This window comes from Eriocheir sinensis, chromosome 36 (genome assembly GCF_024679095.1).
Source record: "Eriocheir sinensis breed Jianghai 21 chromosome 36, ASM2467909v1, whole genome shotgun sequence".
Taxonomy (NCBI): domain Eukaryota; kingdom Metazoa; phylum Arthropoda; class Malacostraca; order Decapoda; family Varunidae; genus Eriocheir; species Eriocheir sinensis.
In genome coordinates, this window is record NC_066544.1 from 6,885,384 (window position 1) to 6,906,235 (window position 20,852).

Consider the following 20,852-nt stretch of genomic DNA (forward strand, 5'->3'; position numbering starts at 1 on the left):
CCTTCCATCATCTCTCCATTTTTATCTACCTTTCTAACCTTTCCTCCTGCTTTGCCTCCACCCCTCCCTACTTTCTGCTCTCCCCTTCCAACCTCCTTTCCTGACCTTTCAAACTTCTCACCTCCCTTCTTCCTTCCTCTTCACCTTCTTCCCTCTCCTTTCCCTCCCTCCCTTCCTATCACACGGGCTCCCAACCGCCCATGAAGTATCCTTATTCTTTTTGATCTGGGAGCCGAGTATACCCCTGTGTGTGTGTGTGTGTGTGTGTGTGTGTGTGTGTGTGTGTGTGTGTGTGTGTAATTCACCTCTTGGTCTACTGCGGATCTCTCTCGAGACAGCCAGCCGTTCCCCTACGGAAGATCAGAGCTCAGTGACCGATCTTTGGGTAGGACTGAGACCACTCACACACAACACACCGCGACAACGAGGTCACAACTCCTCGCCTTACGTCGCGTACCTACTCACTGTTAGGTGAACAGGGGCTACACGTGAAAGAAGATAAACCCAACTTATCTTCACCCGGCCGGGGAATTACTCTACCCCTGAGCTACCGTGCCGTGTGTGTGTGTGTGTGTAATTAAAAATATGCATATTCCTCGTTCCAAAACATTGAGAAATGGTTCAAATATAAAATTATTTTTAATTTTCTAGAATCCCTTAAGAAGTATATGTGGTGGGATTGTTTTTTTTCTCTTTTCTCAAAGTGTTTATTTCTCTAATTTTAGGGTATTTTATCTCATAATTCAGGACATAAGATCTGTGTGCATCAGATCTGGAAGACATCTTGCGAACCTGCAGGTCACTTACCTGTAAAAGTGTTCTGTATTATAACGACTGAAAGTGAAAACTAAAATGTGCGAGAACTTTGCCAACATTAAAATGCTTCACCACGGGGGGCCACTGCAGCAAGTTTTGTTGTTGTTGTTGTTGTTATTGTTGTTGTTGTTGTCTACAGTATACTTATTGGGGCACAAACCTGCGTCATGTATTTGAAATCTTGAGTTCAGTCCTTTGCTTTTGGCCATTACATAATATATATATATATATATATATATATATATATATATATATATATATATATATATATATATATATATATATATATATATATACAGTGGGACACCACTGTTGATAGGTTAAGGGGAAGAACAGTGACTGTCTAGCACAGCAGAGATAGAACGGCCGGAAAGGAAACTGGAGATAAAGGAACAGAGAGAAGGATAGAATCCATATGAGGGCAGTTTAGAAAGCAAAGAGTTGTGCCAGACTCTATCGAAAGCTTTCGATATGTCTAGCGCAACTGAGAAAGTTTCACCGAAACATCTAAGAGAGGATGACCAAGAGTCAGTTGTCTGCAGCGCTGGGCTGCGCAGAACACCTCGACGCGGGCCGTGGCAAACACCAGGGGCCATTGGACGTAGCAGAGAATGATGGCTGTCGCCCAGCGTCTTCATCTTCGTGAATACGTGGCGCCTTTCGCACAGCAGGCAGACACAACAGCAACAACCTATCGGCGACACCATAGGGTGTCAGCGGCCTCCGGCGTGCCCACAGCGTCGTCACAGAATTCACTCTTCAACTTGTGGCAGTGATACTGAGTGTACGAGTCCGGGAAGGTCAAAGGTTGTTTCTCCTCTTGGGCAGCCGTGCCAGTCTCTTCACCATGTTCCGCGGGACGCCTGCTGCCAGCAGGTCCATGCTGCTGGGAGTCTGGCCAGGGGAGAGGAGGGGCGGGCAGTTGACAGTGAAGGCCCCCCACGCTGCCTCCAGCAGGGGCGGCGCCTGCAGCTGTGCCCGGAACACCGCTTCGGAGCGCTGGTCGCTGCCCACGCTAGACAGGCCGCCGTACACGTAGAGACACCCGTTCTGCGCCGCCCGAAGAAAGGGATCGTTAGTTAAGAGACTTGTGCTCCTGTTCCATGACACTCGTCTGCCCCCCTTAGTTACTGGTACCCATCTTTTCCCTGGTTAACCAAGGCACATCACATCTACCCCTTCCCCCAAATACAAAGGCGTCACGTGTTAAGGCCCCGACACCCAATGGTGGACGCATTTCCTCGCTAGGGACCCACCTTTGTGAGGGCGGCGTCGTGGAAGTAGAGGGGCGTGGGCAGGGTGAGGACGACTCTGGTCCAGGAAAGGGAAAGCAGGTCGAGGCGCCAAACGTCGCTGAATACCTCCTCGCCGTCGGTGCCGCCCAGTACGAACAGTTCTGCAGACACGGGGACCAGGTAGTGTGTGTGTGTGTGTGTGTGTGTGTGTGTGTGTGTGTGTGTGTGTGTGTGTGTGTGTGTGTGTGTGTGTGTGTGTAATAATGATAATAATAATAATAATAATAATAATAATAATAATAATAATAATAATAATAATGGTAATTGTAAAAGGTTGATTAAGATTTGGCGTTAGGTGAAAATTTAGTGTGTGTGTGTGTGTGTGTGTGTGTGTGTGTGTGTGTGTGTGTGTGTGTGTGTGTGTGTGACCTGTAATCATTATCTGGTGTCGTGTTGCAGGTGGGCGGGGCACCTCGCTCACCTAGTAGTGCGTTAACTCGAATCGCCATCAGTGTGCATGCATTAGGCGAACACACGCGACTGAGAACAGCGACAACTGAAGGAGTGAAAGGTGAACAATGATGTTCTGTGTCCCGGGACTTACGCGTCGATGCGCTCTGTGGCAATCACCGTTGCTATACTCCTTGGGACTCACTGGTGTTACTCCGTTTCTGTTACTCCGCGATACTCACCGTTGTTAGTCTGCACGGCGGCGTGGCAGCGGCGGGGGCTGGGGTACGCCTGCACCGCGGGGTCAGGCTTCGTCCACTGCATTTCCCACTTGCCGGAGCCCAGGCTGAGGACGGGCAGCTGCGGCAGGGAGGAGGAAAGGGATAGGCCGGGGTTAGTGGCAGCGGGGCTCATGGCGTGCCATGATGCCTATCACCAACCTACCGAACTGCCGCAGGTCAGTCATCTGGCCTGTTGTGTTGTCTCGTGGTTTTTAAATTGGTAAAGAAACAAGATAGTCATCGGGAAGAGATGGTGTGCCAAATGCTTCACTGATGAGCGTGGTTTTGATATCTTTTGATATTTTGTTGTGCATTATACTTGACATTTTAATGTCAGATCTCTGAATTCGTTTCGATACTGAATTAGAGTATCTTTATCAGTATAACGCATGAAATTACAAGTTGGTAAATTCTGTTTTCTTATACTTAGTTAGTTTATACCTGGTCAAGAGGAAAGACCGTGAAGGCCGAGGCGCCGCCCACCACCACCACCCGACCCGCCGCCACGCCGATCTCGGTGCGGTACCGCCCCAGCGACTCGCCGTCCTGCGGGATAAAGACAAGGCCGTAACAGGCGTCCATAAGGCAAGGGAAAGGTCACGGGTCAGCCTGGGGAGCTCAGTGCCACGAGTTTAAGCTGTGTACATGCAACGGACAAGTAGCATACTGATAGGTTACAAGGTGACAGACAGCCGTTTTTCCTCCTCCTCCTCCTCCTCCTCCTCCTTCTCCTCCCCCTCTTTTTGCGGTGCTCACCTTGCTGGGGGCGTCCTCGTCGGCCAGGCGGGTCCAGGTGAGGGAGGGCAGGTGCAGCACGTGGGCGTGGAGGGAGAAGTGGAAGCCCGAGGTGCCGCCCACGACGTACAGGTGCTCCCCGGCTCTCCGCACTGCCTGCCGGACACACCTGACTTTATAAACTGGGCGCAGAATTTCCAAGTGATAAGAAAATTTGACAACTGCCTGGAAAAACAATACAAAAGCTCTAGGTTGGTATTGTCAGACGCTGCCGCCTCTCTCATCAACTATTTCCGAACGGCGAAAAGGAAATCAGTTGGATTCTAATGACTGTTTTTTCAGGTTCATGGTAGTGCAGAGGAACGGTCAAACTACCATCAACGCCACAAAACTAGCCAAGGAAATGATACAAACTCTTATGAAATTCTTGTTGAATATGTGAAAATGGGCTCCGAAATGGTTAGTAATATGGCCCTTAGTGTCTTAGTAAGGAGGAGGAGGAGAGTGTCAGGACGTCTCTCCTCCCGAAATTGACCTCTCTTTTGGCCACTCCTCTTACCTAACTCTTTTTATAGGAGCAGTGATTTGCGGGCTTTTTTCTCATTATTGTTTTCCTCTTTTTGCCCTTGAGCTGTTTCCTTTAATGTAAAAAAATACCAGAAAATGTGCAAATTCACCGATTACGCAAAGAAAAAAAAAAAAACGTAGCATTCACATTTTCGCCCTTCGTCTTCCTTTCAGTCTCCTCCGTCGGTGTCCAGTCGGCGTGCGTCATTATCTAATCTACAAGGCAAGACAAACGGACTCAGCTCCTCGTTTAGTCCAGTTTATTTTGCTCAAGGGTTCCGTTTGTTGTCATGTGTGTGCCAGGCGAAGGCTCCGTGCTCTCCACTTTCCTTGATGAGGCGCCGAAAAGTGTTGTGACTCGCCTCAAGGCAGAGCACATGTGGACCCAGCGCGCTAATTTTAGATCTGCTGACCTTTCTGTGTGTGTGTGTGTGTGTGTGTGTGTGTGTGTGTGTGTGTGTGTGTGTGTGTGTGTGTGTTTTGAAGGAAGCACGACAAAACTAAAGCAACAATGTCTTCGAAATGGAACGGACGAATACAACCAGAGATTACGTTTTTTGTTTTGTTTTGTTACTTTTTTCGATGACCACATATATGCAAGACTACGACACAGCGCGCTTTAATCATGCTAGACACAATTTCTAAAACTCCTTATTTGCTTCCATTTGCCTCCCTGTATCCGCTGCATTGTGGATGAAAGAAACCAGAGACAAAACGGGCTACTAAAATTCGAGCAAAACTTACCGAGAAGTCACACCTGTCAGACTCACCTGGCCGTAGAGGGCGGGGGGCGGGGGACCGGAGGTGGGCAGGGTGCACCAGTCCCCGTTCTGCTTGTCGCACGCCATCACGTCGCTGCTCAGGTGGCTGCCGAAGGGGACGGAGGTGCCGCCCATCATCAGCAGGTCCTCGCCGCTGCTGGCCAGGCTGTGCGAGATGCTGGCCTCGGGGGTGGTGGCGGGGCACGACAGCCGCTCCCACTGCCCCGTCGACAGGTTGAGGCGCCACACCTGCCCGGGAGACGATGGGAAGGTGAACTGTGGTGCGGAGAGATGATGGGTCGTATTAAAAGACACATCGCCCCCTATAAGAACACATAATTGAAAAGGCTTTCGTAGGAGTTGTGAGCATTTCCAGGGGTAGATTTATGACCCTGGTGGTAGTTTGACTCTTCTTCTGTACCCTGAGCCTAAAAAAACCCTTATTAGAACCTGATTGATACCCCTTTGACCTTAGTAAATAGGTGATGTGAGAAGCGAAACTGTCTTGTACTACCAGCCGATGAATGAAGATCGGTATTGTCTCGCGCAAAGGTTATTTAGGTATAGGTCTCGCGTCCATTTTTGTGTGGAACGAGAATCTGGTTTTTGATTCTTTATTTCCCCCGTAAGCTTGAAACGATGATTTTTTTTTTTTTTTACAGCAAAGGAGACAGCACAAGGGCACAAAAAAAGGAAACAACAATAAAAAAAGCCCGCTACTCTCTGCTCCTGTAAAGAATCCGAAGAGGTGCCGAAAGAGCAGTCAATTACGTGGTGGTGAGGCCGTGAAGTCAGTGTTGTGATGATGGTGATGAAGGTGTATTGGTGAGGATGCTGATGTAATTATAGTGATTATTATGATGATGATGGTAAGAAGGAAGAGAAGGAAGGACGGTGCAATTATTGGTGATCCTTGTAACAATAACTGAAACTAATATTCATCGTCACCATCGTCATCAACATCATCATTATCATCATCATCATCATCGTTCTGTTCTGTTCTGTTCTGTGATGATGATGGTAAGAAGGGAGAGAAGGAAGGACCGTGCAATTATTGGTGATCCTTGTAACAGTAACGGAAACTAATATTCATCGTCACCATCGTCATCAACATCATCATCATCATCATCATCATCATCATCATCGTTCTGTTCCTCGCACAGGGGGGAGTGAGGAAGAGTGAGCCACGAGAAACAAGACCAGATTAAAAAATAGCGAAAACCGTCGAGTAAAACATCACATAAGCGTTCCCGTTCACTGCCCCCGTTTATCATTATTTTCATTATTATCATTATCATCATTATTATCGTTATTGTTATGTCTTGTGCAGCATTTTTCGAGCTGACCAGACGTACCTAATCTCACTCACTCGTCATAGCTGCAACACAAACATTTTTTTAGCTTCTCTGGTTTACCCTCATTCCTCAGTTTTCCCCGCCAACTCACTACCTCCGTGCCACGATCCCGTCCACGCCTTTCACTCATGCGCCTTGGTGGTCGTCTCTTGGCCCTCACCCACAGCACTGATACTTTGCTCTTCCGTCCCGTTTGTCCTTTTCCTTCTCTTTTAAGATGGCTGTGGTTCATAGTTGTAGTATAGTCTTTTCCTCTTCCACTACTACTACTACTACTACTACTACTAATAATAATAATAATAATAATAATAATAATAATAATAATAATAATAATAATAATAATAATAATAATACAAGAAATTATTGCCTCTAGAACTACTACTACTACCACTACTACTACTATAAGAAATTACTACCCCTAGAACGTTTTCTACTGTTGCTGTTATTAATATTACTACAAAAAAATTAACATCCTTTCATCGACTTTTTCGTTTTTTACTACTTTTACTAAAAACTGTCCCTCCATCGACTGTTATTTCTACCTCTTCACTTTTTACTACCACTAATACTACAAAAAAAATACTGCCCCCACTAAGACTAACCTACTACTACTACTACTACTACTACTACTACTACTACTACTACTACCACTACTACTACTACAACTACTTTTTTATTATTTTTACAAACATATAAAAGATACCTCCACCCATGTTTATTTTCCCGACACATAATCATGGAGGGTTCCATAAATTGGAGGTCATTAGCCCCAACTCTGTTCGCTAATGACTGTGGCATCCAACCATATCACTAATACTACTTAGTACTAAATCTATACCTAACACCTTATCCTTTCCTACTACTACTCCTTCACTACTCATGTCGCTCCCGACCTACCCTAACGTCACTCTCCACCACTGTGGCCTCATAGTCCATATTGGAAATGGTGGTGACTTTTGGGCCAGAGTGTCTGGTGCCCCTACTACTACTACTACTACTACTACTACTACTACTACTACTACTGCTACTACTACTACTACTACTGCTACTACTACTACTACTACTACTACTACTACTACTACTGCTACTACTACTACTACTACTACTACTACTACTACTACTACTACCACTACTACTACTACTACTACTACTACTACTACTACTACTACTACTACTACTATAAATAACTGTCCCTACAACAACTACTGCCATTTCTGTCACCACCATCACGAGCATAACCACATGACGTGCATCGCCTCATCACGTGATCAGGACCATGTAGCCGAGCGTTGGGTCCCCGAGTGGAGGTTACGTAAGATTTTTTATAAACTACGAAAAGGGTCGAAAGTGGAGACAAGACGTGTCGCCGCAAAGTGTATCCATGTTGCTTCGTTGGGGTCGCCTGTTGTTGATCGGTGAAGGGTGGTGTGGAACAGGAAATAAAAACCTTCCCTTGCCCTTTTGTTACGGTGAAGAAAGCTGCTCAAGGGCAAAAAGAGAAGTAAATGAAAATGAAGTCCGCTAATCACTGCTCCTTGGAAAGAGAAAATAGAAATGAGTGTCCAAAAGAGATGTGATACAAGAAAGACCTTCCCTTGTTTTTTACAGTACAGGAAGGAAGCAGCTGAAGGGTAAAGATGAAAAAAATAGATAAAAAAGCCACGCTAATCACTGCTCCTGTAAAGAAAGTAGAGATGAGTGTCCAAAAGAGAGACCAATTTCGGACGGAGAGGTGTCTTGCTTGCTATCTTTCCTTGCTTGTTTGCTCTGATCTTTGCAACTTGAACGGCGTCCGTCGGAGAGGCACTGCGAACACAACGTCGCTGCTTATTAATTCAAAAGTACTAGCGGAGAAAAGTGAAAAGTGAAACTGAAAAAGGTATAAAATTAAAAGAAAAATGGAAGAATAGAGAAAAAACAAAGCTAAACAAATAACAAGGATATTCATTATTTCTGCTCGTTCTCCGATTATAATAATATTTTACACTCGTCTACTTCCACAGTCCTCGTTTTTCATCCATTGTCGAATGTTGCAGAGTCGCATACACACACATAGAGCAGCAAATGGGTTACTTAGAGTGTAGCGGAGGAAGTAGTGGTAACGTTACGGTGGTAGTAGTAGTAGTAGTAGTAGTAGTAGTAGTAGCAAGAGTAGTAGTAGTAGTAGTAGTAGCAGTAGTAGTAGTGGTAGAAGTAGTAGTGGTAATAGTAGTAGCAATAGTAGTTGTAGCAATAGTAGTAGTAGTAGTAGTAGTAGTAGTAGTAGTAGAAGTAGCTAGTAGTTTTTGTTATTGTTGTAGCAGCGGTAGTAGTTTTTGTTGTAGTAGTAGTAGTAGTTTTTGTTGTTGTTGTAGCAGCGGTAGTAGTTTTTGTTGTAGTAGTAGTAGTAGTTTTTGTTGTAGTAATAGTAGTAGTTTTTGTTGTTGTTGTAGCAGCGGTAGTAGTTTTTGTTGTAGTAGTAGTAGTAGTTTTTGTAATCGTAGTAGTCGTAGCGGCCCAACAAGTTTTTCTTAATCAGCTCAACACATCTCCCAGCCCTTCGCCTCCCCTATCACCCCCCCCCCCCTCTCACCCCGTCACTTCTGTAGCCCTTGCGTGTGTCTCGCCAAAGAACGGGGCGTGACGGCGAGGCATCAAGGGCCGACTTTGTGTGGCGGTGACTCGCTCTATTGAGGGTCCGCGGCGTGTCGGGGTGGGCGTCTGGGCGGCGGGCCATTTGCGGCGGCGTTCTTGGGGAAGGTCAGGGGACGCGTTTAACCCCTTGGCTGCGGATTTCCTACAAGAAGACATCACCAAGCTACGGCAATGGAACAAAAAGAGGCTGCTACAATTCAGTGAAGAAAAATGTAAAGTCCTGAACATTGGGTGGGGATATCCAGCATACCAGCACCACATGGTAAACACTCCACTATCCATCACAGAGGCAGAGAAAGACCTGGGAGTGTATGTGTTACCAGGCTACTAGTGAAGGCGAAATCTACCAATCGCAGCGGACGGGTTGAGCCTGGCCGCGGAGGAGTGGGCGGAAGAGGAAAGTAGTGACAAAATGTATGTAACAGAAGAGGCGAGGGGCAGGAGGAGGAGTTATTTCTTTCCTTGAGATATTATAGGAATTATGGGGTAATGTTAGCATAGGTTCTCCATGACTATTCAAATTATCATGAGAAATTATGGCAACATCAGTGAAATTAATGAAAGTAATAACACCTGCACCTACAACCTCCAGCCAGTCAATTATATAAGTTCTGTGGCTATTTTCGTTGAAGTTAATTGAACTGAGTTAAATTGGAATTGGAGGACACATGATTTAAACTGAAAAATTGAAGTTTCTCGTTAATTTTTTTATCAGGTGGAGTGGATTATTTTTCTTTTGTCTGAATTGAATTATTTTGTCTGCATTGAAACTAGTTGAGAGATAGATAGATACAGAGAGAAACAGACAGACAGACAGAGACAGACAGACAAAGAAAACACAAAAACAGGCAAAAGGACAATGACAAACAGACAGGCTAACAAAACAGACAAAAACAGAGAGACAAAGAAAACAAAAAAGCCAGACGAAAGGACGATGACAAACAGACAGGCTAACAAAACAGACAAAAACAGACAAATCACTGAAAAAAGCAAACAGATATATTGACAAACAAAAAAGCAAACAGACAAACAGACGCAAGGACAGCCAGACAGACGAACAAACAAACGGACTAACAGTGAACGGAGACAGGGGGAGGAGAAGGGGAGGGTGTAGGGGGTATGTGGCTTTCCCTCTTCACCAAATAAGGAGTCTACGGTCAATGTGGCTGCTAGTGGGGTAGGTCATAACAAAGTCTGCACCAGTCCTTTAACTCCCCCCCCCCCAAGTCACCCCCCGCCACCCCATCTTCTAAAATAGTTTCTTTCCTCTCCCGTCCCTTTCCCCTACTTCATCCCTTACCCCAGCAATGCTCCCTTCCCATCTACTTAAGTTCCCCTCCTTCCCCTTCCCTATCTTAACCCTATCCATTTCCACTTCATTCTTAATTAACTCGTGCTCCTTCTAAAAATTCCCTTCTATTCCCTTTCTTATCCTTCTTATCCTAGCTACTAACCCAGCTGTTCAGCCTCCCTATTCGGGTTTGTCGATTAATGGGTACCTGGGGAAATATAGGGAAGATACATTGTGGTAACTCGGATGTCACGTTGACCCTGTGCCCCGGGGTAACGATTCATTTCCCTCAACAGGCTCAAGACCCAGTGTGACTAATATGAGCACCGAGGCCACGCGTTAAGCCCTCAACTTTACCTTAACTTTTCTTATTGCCATTCCTGCCATCACCATCCCCTTCCTTATCCCCAACTTCCCCTCTCACCCCTGCCCCTATCCCTGTTCTATCTCCATACTCAGTCCCGATATTTTTTAGTTTCTCTTTTTTCCCCTTCCCTCCCCTTTCTCTTTCCCTTACCCCTTTCCCAACGCTTTGACTTTCCATTCCTCTAACTCTACCCCCTCCCCTTCCTCATTCCCTCCCCCCCTACCGAACTCTTTCTCTCTCCCTTACCCCCTTTTCAACCCTTTCCATTGCCTTGTCCTACATTCCTTTAGATTAATTCTACTCCTTATGCCTCAGCCTCGCCCCTTCTCCTGACCTGCCTTTCGTACCCTCTTGGTGCCCACAGTGTTGCTATGTGTGTGTGTGTGTGTGTGTGTGTGTGTGTGTGTGTGTGTGTGTGTGTGTGTGTGTTTTGTTTTCTTCATAATATCTACTGTTGTGCACATGAAGGGATCCATCTGTCGAAGGGAGGGAAGGGAAGGGGAGGTCTTGTATGATGAAAGCGAGAGAGGAATGGAGTCTTAGGGGTGTATTACTAAACATTTCGTCGCCAAAGTTCACCTATTTGACAAGGCTTTCCTAGGATTTTGGGGGATTTCCAGAAGTAGTTTTATGACCCTGGTGGTAGTTTGACCCTTCTTCTGTACCGTGAACCTGAAGAACCACTCATTAGAACCCGATTGATCCCCTCTTTGAACCTTAGAAATAGCTGATGTGAGAAGCGAAAGTGCCTTGTAATACCAACCTTAGTGCCCAAAACACAGAAGAGGGTGAGAGGCTTTAGTTTAGCAGACTGAGTGATTAGACTGAGGCGGAGAAGGCTGAGTGTATGCGGAGGAAAAGCATTTACGTGAATCAATAAAGAGAGAAAGTAATAGAGAGAGAATTAATAAAGAGAGAAAGAAGAAATGATAGATAAGATAGACAGATAGATAGACAGATAGATGAGACGGATAGTTTAACAGATAAATAGTTTTTTTTCTGTTGCGAGCACTTGCTTTTATGTTTGTTGTGCCCTTTAACTGTTTCCAGTGATGTAAAAAGATAGATTTATGTAAAGATAGATATATAGATAGATAGATAGATAGATAGATAGATAGATATAGAAAGATAAATAGATGGATAGATAGATATAGAAAGGTAGATAGATAGATAGATAGATAGATAGATAGATAGATAGATATAGAAAGATAAATAGATAGATAGATAGATATAGAAAGGTAGATAGATAGATAGATAGATAGATAGATAGATAGAGATGAATAAAATATGAGATAACACTAAATTCTAAACAATAAAAATTCTCTCGTCTAAGTTTTCGCACGTCATCTTGCTGTAAAGAGGAAGAACAAGTCACGTCATTCAGACTTCACTGCCTAGGCGTGGGAGAGTCAGTTCGGTAATTTTGCATACATTCATGACTCCACTCATGATGAGGCAGTTGGCATGTGATTCAACCTGAAGTTTTTTTTCTTTCCCTTCCCTAAGCTGTGACGCCCCACACAGCACCACGTCCCACCTGCTCCGACTTGCCCCAACTATGAGACACATAAGAAGACGATACATCAGGAAAACCGGTGTGAAAAACGAGTGCCATTCCTTTCGTGCGGTTTTCGTAGGTGTAACGTGACTCTCCTCTCCTCTTGTCCTCCTCGTCATCCTTCTCCTGTTCCTCTTGTCTTCCCCCTTTCCCTCCTCTTCCTCCTTCTCTCGTTACAACGACTACTGCTTCTGCTGCTGTATCTCTCCCTCGTCTCCTTTCTTATTTCCTTTTGCCCAGCAGAGAGAGAGAGAGAGAGAGAGAGAGAGAGAGAGAGAGAGAGAGAGAGAGAGAGATGATATTCTTCTCCTGCTTCTCCTTCGTCGTCGGTCTTCTAAATACTTTCCCTTTCATCCTTGACGTAGCTACTTGTCGATATCCTTTCCTCCTTTATCCCTGTCATCACGCTCCTCTACACGTTTCTTTTTCACCTCCTCCTCATCGTCCTTTTCCTCCTCCTACCTCTACTACTACGGCTATTATTGCTTCTACTACTACTACTACTACTACTACTGCTAATAATAATAATAATAATAATAATAATAATAATAATAATAATAATGATAATAATAATAAATACTTTTTTTTTTACGTTTTCCCCAATGGCGCCGATGAGCTTCCATGGTGGGACCTGCATGGTGGTCGGCCTCAACCCATTCTGGCGCACGAAAATGTTTATAGTGGCGCCATCACGCTGCCCCTCGGAGCTCATTTTTGATCATCTAATATAGAAAATCTAGAGTCCGAGTTGACAGATTCGGGCCACTCGGCGGTGACTGAAAAACTACCAGCTTTTTTGTCGAGTCGGGCGGGACGGGAACCTACTTCCTCATGGACGTCTCTCCCGCACTCTGACCTCTCTGCCACCGCCCCTCCTTACTACTACTACTACTACTACTACAACTACCACTCACCTCCTTGAGCGGGCCGTGGTGGGGGTTGTAGCCTCCGACGGTGTAAAGGAAGGAGTCGGTACAGTGGATACGGTGGCCGCTCCTCCCGACAGGGGCGTTGCCTGAGGAGGAGAAACCGTGAGTGGGTCTGGCGGTCGTTCACTCACACACCCGCCCGAGCATTCACTTACTCGAGAAGAAGAGGAAACGAAGGCGGGGTGGGTTAGTGACTATCTTCCTCACTTGCGCAATCATTTACTTATTCCTTCACTCATTCACACAGTTACTATGGAATGATAAGTGTATAGGGTGGAGCAAGAGAAACCAGGGGGGAGTCTGGCGGTCACTCACTCATACTCACTTTCTTTACCCCCTCACTCACGCACTTGGGAAGGAAAGAGAAGGAGCCGAGAGTGTATGGAGACGGTGGGTTTGGGCGGAACTGTGGACTGTTGCAAGCAGACCAAGGCAAACGGAGTGAGAATGTTTTACTTGGCGATGGTGTGCAAGGCCTATAGTGTGTGTCGCGATGGGTGGCTAACCCCCTGGTGGCTAACGAGGTGTCTGAACTAAACACTGGTCGGGACTCAGTGTTCACGCAGACTCCTCAAGAACTCTCTACAGTAATTTATCTACTAATCTAATAATAATCGAATAATACTATTAATAATTTATCTACTGTCATGAGCCCAAGTTGAATATCAAAGTCCCCCAAACACACATGAAGAATATAATATGTATTTTACCGCAAACCACCATGGTCTGACCACACCGTAGACCAGCGACCGCCAACCAGTGCCTTCCCCGACAAGACGTTGGGGCATCAGGCACGGCACACCTATTCAGAGGTAACACCCGTCGACATAATGGTGCCTGGGCGACTCACCTCCCTCGGCCCAGGTGTTGACGGCCTCCATGAAGGTGACGTCCATGGTGGCGGAGCGGGGCGGGACGGGGCGGGACGGGACGGGGCGGCGGTGTCTGGCGGTGACGGTGAGGTGTGGCGTGACCCGGCGGCTGGCTGGCACCTGGAGGAGTTGATGAAAAATGATGATGATGATAAACTTGGTTAATATAATAATAATAATAATAATAATAATAATAATAATAATAATAATAATAATAATAATAATAATGATAATAATAATAATAATAATGGTGTAGTAGCATTATAATGGTAAAGTATTGTCGTCCTTGTAATGTGATGTCTGGGATAAGTAACGAAAACTGATAGCCGAGTAATATTGAGAGGAGAGGCTACACTTGTGTGCAGCGTTTTTTCCTTCCTTCACTACCGGGCCTCGGGTCTGTCTCCACGTTCATCACGGCCGCGGGGTGAAGACCTACCCGTGTGCTGGCATCCTCTTGTCCACACTTCGTTGAACCCTCAGTCCCTTCCCTGGCGTGACATTTGCGTCAGCTGCAGCAGGAATTTCCCACCCGCCGCAACGTGTCAACAGCCTTTCTCCGATTTCAGGAAAACACTGAACACACTACTTTCACTGCAGGCCTTGACTCACTCAACATGTTTTATGGTCACGAGCTCTACCTATGTGCTGACCAGCATGCACGTTCTGAAGCTTGGTGCTGCTGTCCACGCTGCCGTGCGGTGACCACGAGTCCATGTCCCCGCATTAACGCTCCGAAGGCTTGGCGGGGTGACTCTCCTCTCAGGAACCTATTGTCAAGTGAGGGCGATGTTGTAAGTGCTGTTCCTCAGCATAGGGCAACAGACACTCTGCTCCCCGCCCCTCGGCATGGCCCCCCGCTATATGTTACCGGTGGGTAGCCGGCATGAACACGCAACACTGCACGAGAAGCCTCACTGCGGGCACGGCCTAAGGTTTACCTGGAGTGATGAGGAACCTTGGCTCTACACAGGTGACCGAGGCGTCCTCCTGAAGGCGATAATCGACGATGACTGACCACGTGAAGGGACATGGCCGCCTTATATAGAATGGAGGGAGGCGGGGCCAGCGAACCACCACTCACAAGCCTCGCGTGGCAAGATCCTTCAACCACCACCACCACCATCATGAACAACAACAACAACAACAACAACAACAACAACAGCAACACCCCCACCGCCAGCAATAAGGAACCACCGATCTCCATCCTCTATAGCACGGGGTCTCAACCTTTTTTATCTTATGTAACCCTTCAAGTTTTTCAGTTTTGGTCACGTACCCCTAACCCAGAAGGCAGTACCAAGAAGGTTAAAAAGAAATGCATGGTTTATCACACACACACACACACACACACACACACACACACACACGCGGCCCGGTAGCTCAGTGGATAGAGCATCTACCTCACAACCAGAAGGACCGTGGTTCGATTCCCCGGCCGGGTGAAGATAAGTTGGGTTTATCTTCTTTCACGTGTAGCCCCTGTTCACCTAGCAGTGAGTAGGGACGCGACGTAAGGCGAAGAGCGTGTGTGTTGTGTGTGAGTGGTCTCAGTCCTACCCAAAGATCGGTACTATGAACTCTAAGCTCTTCCGTAGGGGAACGGCTGGCTGTCTCGAGAGAGACCCGCAGCAGACCAAGAGGTGAATTACACACACACTCACACACACACACACTCTCCAGTATACGGGCTCACACACTCCCTTGTAGGGGCACACACAATCTCTCTTGTGCGGACACACTCTCCCTGTTGCGGGAACACATAATCTCTCTTGTGCTGGCACACACACTCTCCATTGTGCAGACACACACACACTCTCTTTCCCTTGTGCGGGCACACACACTCCCTTGTCCCGGCACACACACTCTCTATCCCTTGAACGGGCACACACACACTCCTTTGTGCAGGCACACACACTCTCTATCCCTTGAACGGGCACACACACTCTCCTTTGTGCAGGCACACACACTCTCCCTTATGCCGTTATGCGGGCACACACACACTCCCGTATGCTGGCAAACACACTCTCCGTTTTACAGGCACAAACACTCTCCCTTTAGTTTATGAAGTATACATTGTATTATACATGTGAAATAGACACAAATTTCAAGCATTGGACCTAGGAGCTAGTGCTGATAGGAACTAATTACTATCATAAGGAAATACTTTGTGATTAGCTGCTACCATTTACTAAAATACTCGTTTTTAAACCATTTAGGGTGTATGTGAGTGAGATCGAGGGAGAGAATGTTAGAGGACGACCTCCAGTGAAATGGAGAGATAGGGTACAGGAGTACGTTACGGAAAGGGGGCAAAGATCAGTGAAAAACTTTGAGAAGGCAAGGAGGGAGTGTATGAATAGAGAGATGGAAACTTCTGCCGTGGCTATCCCCTGGTGGGAACTCCTAGGAGCAGGCGTCCACGAGATGATAAACCATTGCGACAATAAACTAGCGTTGCATACAGTTAGTTGCAGCTGGTAATTAGTAATGGTGATAGTTATGTTAATGTGTGTGATTGCATAAGAAAAAAATACAAAAACATATCTACAGGCAATTTTCCAATAACTGAATTTGAGCCAATATTTACAGTTTATAACTATTTACTCACGGTTAAGTGACTGTGTGACTAGCATCCCTAGCGTGAAAAAAAAGATAAAGTAGAACTAAAGAAGGTATTGTGCTCCAGTGACTGAGAGCTGGTGCTGGTTGTTAAGGCTTGTAACAAGTTGTTAGTAACTAGTAACTTACTCACAAGGAAGTCCCGTGTGTGACTAGCATAAAAAAATACCAAGATGTATCTAAAGTAGACATTTTTTTTTCAAATAGGAGTGACTGTGAGCAAGTGCTATCATGAACTATTCACTTGTAGCTAATGTTACTAGTTACTTACTCAGTCACTGTGTGTAGCTAGCAGGAAAAACATATGCTGATTCAGTGAGATGGTTGGGCTTGTTTCTTTGCTACCAACAAGTTAATCCTCGGTACAGTCTTTGAAAGCCGAAACCGAAGTATTTTGAGAAACAAGTCACGTACCCCCAAAATTCCTCCCCCATATCCCTGGGGGTACGCGTACCCCAGGTTGAGAACCCATGCTCAGTCTAGAGTCACTCAGCCCGGGCATTGCTGTCCAAACTTTTCTCCTATTGTACCCTTTATTACCTTCCAGTGTTACGTACCCCCCATGACTCTGATAAAACTCAATTATATTATATTATATTATATTATATTATATTATATTATATTATATTATATTTCGGTTACACGTACATTACGCGTCCTTCCTAGGTACCCGTCCTTCCCTCTCTCTTTTCCTTCATAGAACATGGGAAGTTTCTGCTGTATGTGTGTGTGTGTGTGTGTGTGTGTGTGTGTGTGTGTGTGTGTGTGTTCATTATCTTTTAACATACCCCTTGATCTATGCTGCGTACCCCCCAGGGGTACGTGGACCCCAGTTTGGACAACACTGCCGGCTGTCTAGAGAAGTATTTTTATATTGATAATACGCGAGTTGTCGTGGAGGCAGCGAGAACAAGGGCTGGGGTAATAGTATCCCTAGGTTACCTCCAGTCAGGGAACAAATTAGATGAAAAGTTTTTTCAACTGATTTCAATAGCCAAGGGGGGCAACAATTACCAAAAAAAAGATAGGGTATGTAGAGGTTGGGGAAAAATTTATACAGGGGTCAAAGTTGAATGACCTTTTCTAAAAATACCAATAAAGTTGTCTTTATGGAAAAAGATATAGAACTAAATATCATTGGACATTTGATGCTTGAAATCTTCTGAGAAATTAATAAAAACCAGGAGCAGACTCCAGGGACTACATCTTGACCTTTTAAATGGGGTCAAAGGTCAAAATTCACGAATTTATCACTAAAAGACATATAGAATGCATGATTTTCACAATTAAAGCTTGTCTGCTTTAATTCAAATCTGAGAAAACCATTTTGAAACTGATCTAGAGGGATGGGTGTCACTACCCCCTCCCCCCCTTCCAAAGAAAAGGAAGAGCAGGGGAGTGGGGACTTTCATTGGGCGGCTAAAGGTCATTGACCTTTTTGGTACATTTTGTCCATTTTTGTTTCCCTTGTTCCCATCCTCTTCCCTCAGGCGTAAGAATAGAGGTGTTGAGATTATGCCACACAGCAATCTGTAGATGGACTCTAAGGGCGTGCTGGGTTGCTGCATCCTCTGTAGGGGGAAGCCTATCAGGATCAATCTTGCCCATTGCAGCTTGCTTCTGAAATCTGAGGAAACGAGCTTTCTCTAATGGAGTATCTCCACATTCACATGTCACCTGCATTGCTTTGACACCTGCATGTTTTATCTCATCGTGAGAGGAATTAGTGTTCATGAATATGTTGATGACATGTCTTGGAAAATCGCATTTGTAGATTGCCTCCTTTGTGTGTCCATAGATATATGATACTGTGTCGACCATGCATACTTGAACAAAAGATCACTTTGGTCACTAATTCTTACTGACGATATATCATACATGCAGACCATCCATGTCTGAGACTAGGAACAGATTTGTGCAATTGACATGTCGGTGGTACACGAGAAGTATTAATATGTCGGTGTCTTGGGCAACGACAACTACAGGAGTGCTCACACTTTTGACAAGTTCAATAGCTGTCTTAACGACCAGTGTGTTACCATCACCTCGTGCATGGTGTACCTTGATGTTGTGGCATGTCAGCTGTGCAGACATAATCTTGATAAATGCTTCTTTGTTCTCCTCATTGCCAAAAAATTGTTCCCTATCACAAGATACAGTCAGTTCTGGTATGACTCAAATTATGAGATATTGTTCTGCCTTCCATTCTGCGCATGTGTTCATGATCTTTGGTTGATGGTCCCTTCCCATAGCCATCAAACACTACTGCAGCATCACTTAACCTTCCTTGAACATATCTGACATGGCTATTAGCTGTGGCTTTGATGGTTGCGCCACTCCTCCATTTCACTTGGTGAAGTCACCATCCCCCATCAACAACATGCATCCTGTTTTCCATGTCCAAGCCAAGTTTCTCTGTTGTGTTTTTGAGCGTGAGTGTGAGTGTGAGTGTGAGTGTGTGAGTGTGAGTGTGTGAGTGTGAGTGTGTGAGTGTGTGAGTGTGAGTGTGTGAGTGTGAGTGTGTGAGTGTGAGTGTGAGTGTGAGTGTGAGTGTGTGAGTGTGAGTGTGAGTGTGAGTGTGAGTGTGAGTGAGTGAGTGAGTGTGAGTGTGTGAGTGTGAGTGTGAGTGTGAGTGTGTGAGTGTGAGTGTGAGTGTGAGTGAGTGAGTGAGTGAGTGTGAGTGAGTGTGAGTGTGAGTGAGTGAGTGAGTGAGTGAGTGAGAATTGAGAGAATTGAGAGAATTGAGAGAATTGAGAGAATTGCTCGTTTGTGTAATTAATAGCCTCTTCTCATTTAAGTGATGTGAGATTCGGACTCGGGCTGAGGAGGTGGTTCAGATGATGTGAGTCATGCGCGCTGTGTTAGCAACGGAAAGGCCTGAGGAATGAAGCGAGGTGAAGAAGCTGTTCCCGATTATGAGAGGGGGAGTTGGCCGCCAGCAAGCACACCAGAAGGAGGCCCCGCAAAGAAGGCCTTCATACCGCCCGGGGCGAGGTTCTGTGCGAGGCACCGTCGGCTGTGTGCCGGAGTCCGGAGTGCCCGCTGTTGGGAAGGCCTACGACGGCGGCGGCGAATCAGGGGAAGCGGACCACTGGCTACTGACGACTGGCGCAGCCCTTGTTACTTATTGCTGTTACTTAATTTAATTGCACTGCAAATAAACTGCACTGCAGAGAAAAGTGTTTGTTGTGCTCCTACTGGCCTCTACATACTCTCTCCCCAGTAGGCTACCCACACTCTTGTACCCTCTCCCCAGTGTTCTGTCCCCAGTACCCACACTCCTGTACTCTCTCCCCAGTGCCCACACTCTTGTACCCTCTCCACAGGGCTCTCTCCCCAGTACCCTCTCCCCAGTACCCCCTCCCTTGTTTTCACACCCCAGTACCCTCTCCCCAGTACCCATTCCCCCTGTAGTACCCTCTCCCCAAAACCTATATCCAAGTACCCACTCCCTAGTACCCTCTACTCATTACCCACACCATAGTACACACAATCCGGTATCTAGTCCCCAGTGCCCACACCCCAGTACCCTTACCCTAGTACCCTCCGCAGCCCAGGTATAGACAAACCTCACATTGGGTCAAAGGAAAAATCAAGCTTTTTTATAGTGCGTGATGGCTTCGAGGCCCTGAGACTGCCTACCCGAACGAGGAGCTTATTGGGGTGACTAATGGAATGACTCTCCCGGAGATTCTTCTTAAAATACCGTTCGTGCTGAGGCTGCCCGTATACACGACGAGGACTCCTGTGGTACGTGATTCAGCCGTTCAGAGAATGACGAGCGTGACTTGCAGCGTGACACTCCTTGATTCATCACACACTCCCGTCGTGCAGCATCATTCCCTCTTTGACTTGTAACTTTACCCTTCCCAGATACCATCCCCCCTCTCACCCCTTCTTCGATCAGTAATACTTTCAGTAGCTACAAGTTATCCACCACCCTGTGACCTATCACCCCGGTAGGGGCCCAAGTACTCACAGCTGTAAAAGAGGAGTGGTTCCCCAAAATGTGGATCTTTGTAGCTATTGTAGAGGGGCGATCACAGTGAGCCAAATCAGCTGGGGGTCGGGGTTTTGAAAAAAAACTGACTCCTGGGTGCATTTTCCTGCTGTTATTTAGCTTTATATAAGCAATTAATGGAATAAGAATGAAAGAAAACGCTTCAATATCATACCCAAAATTATATCTAACAAATAGAACAGAAAAGTCCCAGTTTTTCGTTTTGACTAAATCAGAAAGTGAACCTTTTATTAGCAGATGGGAGTCCGCCCCCCCACGCACCCACGAACCCCTCCTGGGTACGGCCTTGTCAGTGAATGGGCACCGAGTGTCAGTCACAGAGTTGCATACATATACAACTCTCTGTAGTGTCAGGTGT

At 46.0% G+C, this 20,852-nt stretch overlaps 1 protein-coding gene across 1 annotated transcript; it reads right to left on the minus strand.

Moving 5' to 3' along the window:
- Nucleotides 1–1,149: 1,149 nt before the first annotated feature.
- Nucleotides 1,150–15,134, minus strand: LOC127007674 (kelch domain-containing protein 10-like). The gene is made up of 9 exons (XM_050878881.1): nt 14,793–15,134; nt 13,830–13,971; nt 12,965–13,065; nt 4,855–5,094; nt 3,539–3,673; nt 3,224–3,328; nt 2,744–2,861; nt 2,073–2,212; nt 1,150–1,866 (listed from the first exon to the last, which is right to left on the minus strand). Exons 2-9 carry the CDS (start codon nt 13,873–13,875, stop codon nt 1,618–1,620), a joined length of 1,134 nt encoding a protein of 377 aa, XP_050734838.1. The 5' UTR covers nt 13,876–13,971; nt 14,793–15,134; the 3' UTR covers nt 1,150–1,617.
- Between the last annotated feature and the right edge of the window lie 5,718 nt (nt 15,135–20,852).